Below are 10,027 nucleotides of genomic sequence, written 5' to 3' on the forward strand. Positions count from 1 at the left end.
GAGATAGACAAAAAAAAAATATTTTTATTTAAAATTTAAATTAAAAAAAAAATCACTCACTTTCTCTCCTATAATTTTTATTCTTTGTGTTTATCTCTCTCTTAAAATAAAATGACATAACTTATATTATTTAAAATGACAAACACCAAACGAAGCATCCAAATGGATAAAATAAACTTCAGGCACCAACACAAAATAAGTGCATGTGTGAAATAATAGGTGGACGTAGATCTGGGGGAACAAAAGAATGGTTTAACTTTTCTTTCCACATGGAAAAGCAAAATAAACAAGGCTACAAACAATATCAGCTGCAAGCTAAGAGTAAAAAAGACTATCCACATGATCAGCAAAGGAGAGCCAAAATGCCAGTTTTGAATAATCCAGTGCGACTTCTTTCGCTAGAGCTGCTCGTAATCACGAAATGACAATATGGAAGATCTAATTGCAAAATATTGGATAAAAATGCAGCCCCGAATCAAAATAGGCGTGACTGACTCTAGATACATTTGGTTATGAACCTAGACATATATGGGCTTACCGCTATACGATGCAAGATTTCTACGACTTCTAAACAAAGTTTTACTCTTTCACGATGAAGCATTTTTCGGAGTCAAATTCTGCATATCCTACATCAACTAGACACAGGCCATCAGGGGGTGCTGGAGGAGCAGTGGCACGTCTACATGTGGCATCCATGAGCTTTAGCAAGGCATCATCTTCAGCACCAGCAGCAGCTTCTCTAATTGAGGTTGCCACAAGCACTCGAACCATCTACAAATATATGATTAGCCTCAACCAAATCAACAAGTGTGGGGGTGGGGATGGGGGAAACACACACACACACTATCAGGAGCAGCCAATTCTAGCCTGAATCTAGCATGCCAATTATTTTATCGAGAGGAAATAAAACTAAGATTGTAACAGGAAAACATAAGAGAATGGTACTTCGCAAATATTATGGGGCATAAAAGGACTATTAGACACAAGCTATGTACCAGAAAGCAGGCCCGTTGCATTTCCAGAATCAGGAAAACCTTCTCTGTGGGCAGAGCACTCAATTATAATTGGGTTTCATGAGCTATAGAATCATTTAGTAACAGTCAAAAATTACAATATCAAAAACGATATAAACCTCGTGTCCTTTAAATTGATTCATTTGTGTTTGTAGCATCAACTTGCTAATATTTAGAAAGATAAAGGCCTTACTCCAAGCCATGTTAACATATCAGCTTATACTCATATTAAGTTATATTAACCTTGCAATAAAATTTATGATGCTCTACTTTTCATGTTTACATAAACAAATTTCACTGTCTATATTTTAGTAATAGTTCCACATTAGAGAAGCCAAAACCTTCAATGTATACGTTTCCTCTATGGAAAGTAAAAACACACAACATTACCTTACGTAAAAAGCGATTAGCTACCAGCTCAATGCACATAACCTTTGTTTCTTCTCCATAATCCTAGAAAGAACACAAGAAAAATCAAACTTAAAATACAGCTTCCCTCTCAATAAAAACAACCAAAATATTCAGTAAAACTCAGGAGTTAGCATAGCTAGAAGTGCTTAAATGCCATCTGTCACTAGGAAGGACAAGGAAGACTTGAAAGATATCTTAGAAGATGCAATAAGTGTACACATACACTTACAGATATAGGAATTCAATAAATACACTTACATGCAATAAATACACTTACAGACATAGGAATTCATATAGCTTTTGAATGGTATAAACCCCAACACAAGGATAGTTTCTTCACATACTTATATATTAATGGGGAAAATCATTGGAAAGACATATTTGTTAAAACTACGTATATGCTTGAGACTGGAGAGGAAAATGAAGAGCAATATAAATCATGTAACTATGTATATTATGAATAAATGAAATCTTTTAATATTGAAAGCCATGGACAATTGCATAATTTGCATTTTTTTTTTTTTGAGCCCACCGGAAATGGATCAGTATGAAAATAGACCAGAATAGCAGGAAACAAACAAACAAGAGAGATGGAGAAGAAGAAATTATGTTATTCTATTATGGAGAGTGTGTGTGTGAGTGTGTACAAGGAGAATATCTCCCTTACAAGGGTAACAACCTTACAACTGAGCAACCTCAGTTAACAAATCATTATTCCATCCTCCTATTCTGTACAACTCCCACTATTTAAACTACCTCCTAATTAACTACTGCTGTAACCAATTGTGTTAAATAACTAACCCACTAGCCATCCTAGCGTTTATTCTTGCGTGAATACACCTTCAAAATCAATTCCTCTAGTTGAGGCTTCGGCCTAAGATAACCAGACAGATGCTTCAAGTCATCCTTGGATGCATCAACACATGTTTGGCAGTTAGGCCAACTGGCCAATACCAACAATACCAAGTTCAATCCATTTCAATGCAGAATGAGCTAAATGGTCAAGGTTTAATAGAAATAATATGATAGAATCTTCAGGTCGTTGACAAGATTGCATTATTTGTAATATGTACTCCAAGGAGACATTATCTCAAATGCTAGCTAAAGAAGAAACCAAACTCCCCGCTAGGCTGAAAATTAGCAAAACCATTGAGACCTAATGAATGATTCAGAAGGTTCTCTACTCCTTTCTAACATTTCTAACAAATAAAGACAAAAAAAAGGTTACAAGGCAAACGAATATTCAAAAATTAGAAAGTTGCTTACAGTTATAGGCAATCTGGCTTCTATAGCTCGAGCATGGTAAACAAAACACTCAGTTGGTGGACCACTGAAACAGAATGACAGACAAGTCAATTCCTTGAATAACAGTTCCCCTCCTAAAAGTCTTGTCAGCACCAAGGAAATATGCAGGTGGGCCAGCTATTCCTTGAGTGCTCACAAACAAAAAACAACCACTTAAATCTGATTCATCTGAAATTATGTATACAATTTAAGATTCAATTCCAAATAATAGTCACACAAACATTAAAATTTACTATTCTCCACAAAAGTATTATGCGGAAGTTTCTATCATGGGCACTGCAGATTAATAAGATAATAAAGTGAAAAGAAGCTTGCCCGATTTCAAGCTATTCCAAGCCACATTAAAATTGAATTACTACAAAAGAAACAGTAACTAGATAACCATAACATATTGACGGACTAATGCATACAGATAACCATATACCCTTTATTTGGATTAGAACATATACATATCCAGTTTTACAAAGAAATACTTCCAAACAAATCAATTCTAAGTTTCAAAAATTAAAAAAGAAGTCTTATAAAAGAACACGACCACCTATTTTCCTTTCGAGAAAACAAATAAAATTTAAAAATGAGTTCATTTACAGCCTCATGTCACCTAAAAACCAACCCCCACTTTCACTGAACTAGTCACATAGCAATAATCCTTTAAAAAATTTTCTTCCTTTTTGCTATATTTAGATATTCTTGGTATAAGTGTAACAGTTCATGGAAATTTAGGCCTGAGACTCAGCAACAGAATATGGTATGAAGGTGTATTCACAGGACAATAAATGCTATGATGGGTAGCGGGTTAGTTAGTTAACAGTAGTAAGTGATGAGTTATGCTTAAAGAGCCCAAGTTGTACAGAATAGGATGAGGCAGGAATAACAGTTTGGTAACTGAGATTTCTCAGTTGTAAGGGCATTACCCTTGTAAGGGAGATATTCTCCTAGTACACTCTCTCTCTCCACAATAGAATAACAAAATTTCTTCCATGTCTCCCTACCATTCTTCCTGCAATTCTAGTCTATTTTTATATGGGTCCCTATCATGGACAAAATTCAACAAAGTATAACTTAAAAGCTGAATTTGGTATGTGGCTATTTCTATTGAGTAGAGATAGAAATCAAGTATTAAGAACTTACTCATTTCTTGAAGCTTTTGTATCACGGGCAAACATCTTGTAGGATAGCAATTTTCCTTCTAATTTTCGCAAAAGCTGGTTTACCTTGCTTACACTGAACACATATGATTTCTTTTCATTTTCTAGCTCATCCTTGGTGGCAGCATCACGAATTTCATTATATCTAAAACTGTCACAAAACTCCCCATTGCCACTGCTTTGGTCCCTATACCCTTCATCAGTGAGTGGGAAGATATAAAGGTAACGCCTCCATTTGGCAGAGAAATTAGGATGAAATACACGTGATACCTACAATAAGTCACATTTATTACCATTATTAGATTTAACTGTTCTGTGAATAACAAAGAACTCAACCTGCCATATTTCTTTTTTTTTTTTTTGGGGGGGGGGGGGGATTGATAATTCTATCAACATTAGCTTCACATTGCAGATTACTTAAAAAGGGAATATTACCTCAGAAACTGATATAACCCTTAATTTTCCTGGTGCTGCATGATTGATTGCACCCTCAATATCACTTGGTTTAACATCCTTCTTCCAAGTGTCTGTAGATAATGAACCCTAGATCAGGAAGGGAAAGGCTTAAACAGATCCAATGAATGCTTTAAATGAAGAACACCTTTGCGCACCTCAAAAACAAAGGCTAATTATGTAACTTGTGAACATTCACTTTCCTTTCAAGGCATACCAACAATTTACTACAATAAAAAAATATAGCCATACATAATTGGAGCTATTTCCTACAGGATTACAACTTGTGTTCATATAAGAATGCTTTACGGCCCTTGGTTCCATATATAAGAACATTGGAACCTTCTACTCAGGAATTGAAGAACGGATTTCTTTCAAAACCTGATAACTGGCTTTAGTTAATATTTTGAAAGTTGAAATTTACTTCTATCAAGAGTTCTTATAGTCCTTGTCTAACTTATGACTTTATACTAGTGATAACTTTTTTCTTATTTTTTAGGTTTTGATAAATTCTGATGCACGTGGAATTGCCTCTATAAATTTGTTATTCATCAATAGAACCAAATTAATAAATCTCAAGTAACCTATAAGAAACTATCATTTCACAGACCGCAGACTTAAAAGGATAACATCAAGCCAAAAAGCATTCTCTCACTTAACAATAATTTAAATCTTCCGAAAAAACAAGAATTAAAAGATTATTTTTAGTTTCATTTATGATTTGTTTTGCATCTAAAAAAAAAGTAACTTAACTATCCTAGGTTCCCACAGCCCTTATCACTAAGCCCAGTTATGAGGAAACGAGGAACCCAATCAAATCCTGCTAGAGCAAGGCAGAAAATCCCCAATCTGATTGGAATTAAAAGAACAATATCACACTACGTAGGCATTTTGCTGATCCCAGATATCCAAGATACTTGTGTATGGATATGAGAAGACCATAGGCATTTCAGATGCTCTTTATTCAGCTAAGATACATATTATGTACGGGCATGTGAATGTGATGCCCTTTCAAATTCATGGGATCCATGGATGCTCGAGCATGAGCCTTGATCATTTTTTATAAATTAGCAATTTTACCCTCACTAATTTCCTTTCCTTCTTAATAAATATTAATTCATCCATAACAGATTTACCCTCACATTAAGTTAAAAATTACAAAATATAATTGTTATATATAATAACAAGAAAAGTTTTATTATCCAAAAAACCATACAATGTTTGGTTATTATGATATTTAAAATTCATAAATTTTATGGTGCAATAAATTATGATATAAATATAATTGTTTACTAGTTTTGTATACAAAATAGGAAAAGATATTTTTAAAAGTTCAAAGTTAGATGTCTATTATTGCCAAGTGCAACCAAACAAAGACATCTACTTGTTTAGGCATCTAAGCTACCATACCAAATGAAGTCAGACATCAGCACATTTTAAGTCAGAATTTTCCAAATGGCAATCAAAAGATTTACTGTTGATTGTATAATTATAAGCACATGAACATAATTTTTCGAAAAATGTTAAGCAATCTTTGTCGCAGAAACTACAATTATAAGAGAGACTTTGGGGCCCCAGTTTTGTCTTCTTGCACGTTGCAATCAGAGTGTATGACAATTCATTTATAGAAAGGCTTGGACATAGCAAAAGCATTGCTAAGAACAGGGAAATGTCTTACAGAAAGAACAGACTTGTTGAAGGGCTGTCACTCCTTTGTCTGTACGACCAGCAACAAGAGCACAACCTTCGATGGGCAAACCTTTATCCTTGAGTAGTTGAGTTTTATTTTCATCAACAAATTTACCAAGTGACCCTTCTACTATGCTACATCAAGAAATGAGTACAAGAGCAAGAAGCATACTTATCATCAATAAAAAGATAATTCATTTTAACATACTTATTTTTGTTTACCGTATATGTTAATATTGTAACAAAAATAAAAGACAAACACTCCAGCACGGGGGACATGAAGCAGCAAAGGGAGAGACAAGGGAAACAGTTGTACAATGTTCTATTCTATAACAGTTTTGTCAAATATATGTAGGGTTTTATAATTCTCATTCAACATGAGAATTCAAATTTTCCTACACACCCTTCGATTTCTGTGCTGACATGGGTCCTACATATAATTTTTTCTAACACATGGGTCCCACATGCTTTTTATTTCTACAACATGAGAATTGAATTCTCATTCAACATAAGAAAATCAAACCCCATATATGTATATGCAATTTAAAGGAAAACTAGTAGGCCATGGATCTTTAAAATAAACCATACCAAAGTACAAAAAAGAGAAAGCTAATTTGTAAAAGGCATGTGATGTGACCAAAACCACAATTTGCTCGTTTTTTAATTGTACAACAAATAAAAAACACCTCATCCAACTATTGTTAAAGGTCCTAGACATATAACTGTTGCTTCCTAAGTATGTAATTTGCAGTCTGCACAAGACTGCAGAATTCATAAGAAGAACAACTTGCCTTTGGACAGTATTCAAGCCTGGCTGCTTTTGCCACCCATCAAAAGAACTCCCGTGATACGAAATAACTATTTTGAATGTTGATCTTGCCCACCTCCCACAGCGATGTTCAGAAGCAACACTTACCAACTCAGTGTTATCAGAAAGTGCTGGAATTCCAGTATCATTATGATCAAGAAGTGTCTGTTAGAAAGCCATGAATTAAGAACTATAAACACACAAAATATTTGAAGATACTCGCTCATACACCTAATCATGCATAATTTTCAAGTACTTAGTGATAGCATACATAGAGTATCATGATCTTCAAAGGATACCAATGCCGACAATGCAAGAAGTTATTAAGCATTGAGGTATTTATTTGTCACAAATCTTATGACTAATTTCGAAAATCAGCCTTTGGAAAGCAAAAGGAATAACAAATTAAAGCCAAAGGCAGCAATTTAAGAGACTCAAAGATTGCATGGCATTGCACCCACTGAAATCAGAAATTAGGGGTCAAATTGAAATATTAAAAGTAGAAAGAATTAGGGTTGGGTTAACTCCCAAAAAAAAAAAAGTAGAAAGAATTACAAACATAATAAGATGATGGTGCACCTCAGCTCCAAACAGAAGAGGCAAAGACAATTTCCCATGGACAATATTCAAATAAAAATCATTGACTCGTTGCCAAGGCCTTGCATACATAAATTGGAAGCTCTCCCTGTCAAACCCAAACATCACCAATTAACATTAAAATTAAGCACAACACCTGTTTGTAGAAAGTTCCCATAAATGTCAAATATCAAATCCAAATAAACACGATACCTTGTAGTCCATCTTACGTATTCGCAGGGATCAGTATGGTTGTAATGCACATAACTTTTACTTTCCATTTCGCCGTGTTTATCCATTGAATAAAAGAGTAACTGTAAGTGATGTTGATGGAGGTTGTTTGAAATCGCCGAAAGGAGAGGGTGTCTGTGGAAACCAATGAATATGCGTGTACCAATACTCATTCAGAGTAAGCACTATGCATAGGTTGAAATGAGGGCAGGATGCCTACGTTTCTGTATCAGCAACTGCAAACCAATTAATTTACTACTATGTATCACATTCGCTATATCTTAGGGATAAACAACCCCCGGGATTTATTTTAGGGCGGGAGAAAAAAAAAATTACAATTATTAGGAATATTGTGAGAAAATAAGTTTAATAGAAAAGTAAAAAAAAAAAAGGTTGTTTGATAAGCTAAAATATTAGTAGGAAAAAGGTTAAATTTTCTGGAGTTTATATTTGGTCGAAGGTAAAATATTAATGGAAAAATGAGATAAAATTACCAAATTAACCCTGGACTAAATACAAAAAGACACTCTCTCTTCAGCTTTCTTTTGACATGTTTTTTGATAAGAGATATTTGTGACCATTGCTTTTTTTTCTACTTTTTGGTGTGATGGGATAATGTAAAATGGTAAAAAAATTAATTTTACACACAAATTGAGATTGCTATACAAATTCGAATGATGGACAAATTTTTTAAAACCTCCTACCAAATATGGTCAACTAAAAAATTCATCTCATCTTTTCCGGTCATCTTAAAAAACCTCATATCAAACACCCCTTTAAAAATATGCTTGTCTTTATATATATATATGGTTCATTTTTTCTGCAGTAAGCTAATACGACATCGTTTTGAGGCGAAAATCATGGTGTTTTTGTAATTTTAATTTATTTCAGGGTTATAATAGTTTTTATATTCATAATTTTTTAAGATTTCAATACCAAAACGACGTCGTTTTGAGAATAAATGCGGATAACTTATCTGCATTAACTGCAGAAACATTTTTCCCATATATATATATATATATATATATATATATAGGGTTTATTTTTTCTGCAGATATGTTATTTGCAATAAACTCAATACGACGTCGTTTTATAGCAGAAATCATGATATTTTTGTAATTTTAATTTATTTCAGGGTTATTATAGTTTTTATAATTATATTTTTAATATTTCAATCCCAAAATAACGTCGTTTTGAGAGTAAATGCAGATAACTTATCTGCAGTAACTACAAAAATATTTTTCTGATATATATATATATATATATATATATTAAGAATTGAATTCACAATCTATTATATAACTATCCATATTTTTCTCGAATTGTATGGTCTTGAAATATGGGTGTCCGACCCTTAGGAACTAACTGGAAGGGTACATTCCGTAAATCCCGCATAGAGTGTGGAGGGTTTTGATCCCTTAATTTCGGGGGAATAATCTCTCGTCATATTGCAGCAGGGACATTGAGTATATTAGCGAGCCCGAGTTCAACGAGGTAAATGTATTAAAAGGGGAGAACTCATTTTGGAAAAAAAACGTATTAGTAGTTTATATGCCATGGGAGGGATACAATTGTGATAATTAATCCTAGTGGCTTAATATCACTGTGTTTCTATCATGATTTTTCTTATGTTAATTTTATAAAGCATAAGAATGTGACATTTTAGTAATTAATAATTTTCAGAGATATTTTTTAGTATCAGCCTCAAACATCTTATCAACTAGACTCATTATAGTAGTTTGTATATTCTTAAAATGAGACGAATAATTTCTCCCTCTATTAGATTTTCATTTGCTATACACACTTTCCCTCACATACACACCTCACTAAGGTTATTGAATCGCAATATATTTCATGTATCGTTTAACCTATTTTTTATATCATGCATTCTGAATTGTATCAAAACAAAAAATACATAAACATAATAAAAAATAATTTAAAAATATATATTCCATATTGATTTTTGAGTTTAAATCACAATCAAATCTTTATTTTATTTTCTCTAATAATAATTTGTTAGATTTTTTAATTTAAATCGTAAATCAAATCTTTATTTTTGTTTTCAAATTAAAAATTTTGATTTAATTTTTGTATCATGTGATACAATATGTATCGTATCGTACGATACAAATCCCTTTCTGATACATCCCATGATATGTATTGCTATACTTGTGAATTATATCATATTATATATCATACAATACTGATAACTATGCACCTTACACACATTTAAGGGCAAGTTGTCGCACTGGTAGTGAGTTACATAAAAGCAAAATGATTAACGCTAGTTTGGTCGACATGATAAGATAGAAATAAATCGGATAAAAGGATTCAATAAGAATAAGATAAACTAGGGGCATGATAAGCTCATCATATCTTCTCTCGTGTTTGAT

At 33.0% G+C, this 10,027-nt stretch overlaps 1 protein-coding gene across 1 annotated transcript; it reads right to left on the reverse strand.

The window, feature by feature from the left end:
- Nucleotides 1–245: 245 nt before the first annotated feature.
- On the reverse strand, nucleotides 246–7,850 carry LOC133293122 (uncharacterized). The gene is made up of 9 exons (XM_061491658.1): nucleotides 7,617–7,850; nucleotides 7,407–7,512; nucleotides 6,811–6,992; nucleotides 6,009–6,154; nucleotides 4,313–4,404; nucleotides 3,861–4,147; nucleotides 2,691–2,754; nucleotides 1,404–1,466; nucleotides 246–771 (listed from the first exon to the last, which is right to left on the reverse strand). The coding sequence occupies exons 1-9, from the start codon at nucleotides 7,805–7,807 to the stop codon at nucleotides 580–582; spliced, it is 1,323 nt and encodes a 440-aa protein (XP_061347642.1). The 5' UTR covers nucleotides 7,808–7,850; the 3' UTR covers nucleotides 246–579.
- Between the last annotated feature and the right edge of the window lie 2,177 nt (nucleotides 7,851–10,027).

The sequence above is a fragment of the Gastrolobium bilobum genome, unplaced genomic scaffold (assembly GCF_033153095.1).
Source record: "Gastrolobium bilobum isolate Gb01-03AN ecotype WA unplaced genomic scaffold, APGP_CSIRO_Gbil_v1 utg16185, whole genome shotgun sequence".
Taxonomy (NCBI): domain Eukaryota; kingdom Viridiplantae; phylum Streptophyta; class Magnoliopsida; order Fabales; family Fabaceae; genus Gastrolobium; species Gastrolobium bilobum.

Bases quoted from the DNA above. Each gene is read 5' to 3' on its own strand.
- LOC133293122 (XM_061491658.1), bottom strand. From the start codon at position 7,807: ATGAGTATTGGTACACGCATATTCATTGGTTTCCACAGACACCCTCTC. The intron at 7,513-7,616 runs GTATCGTGTTTA...TGGGTTTGACAG, and splicing joins TACGTAAGATGGACTACAAG to GGAGAGCTTCCAATTTATGT. The intron at 1,467-2,690 runs GTAAGCAACTTT...TGTTCTTTCTAG, and splicing joins AAGCCAGATTGCCTATAACT to GATTATGGAGAAGAAACAAA.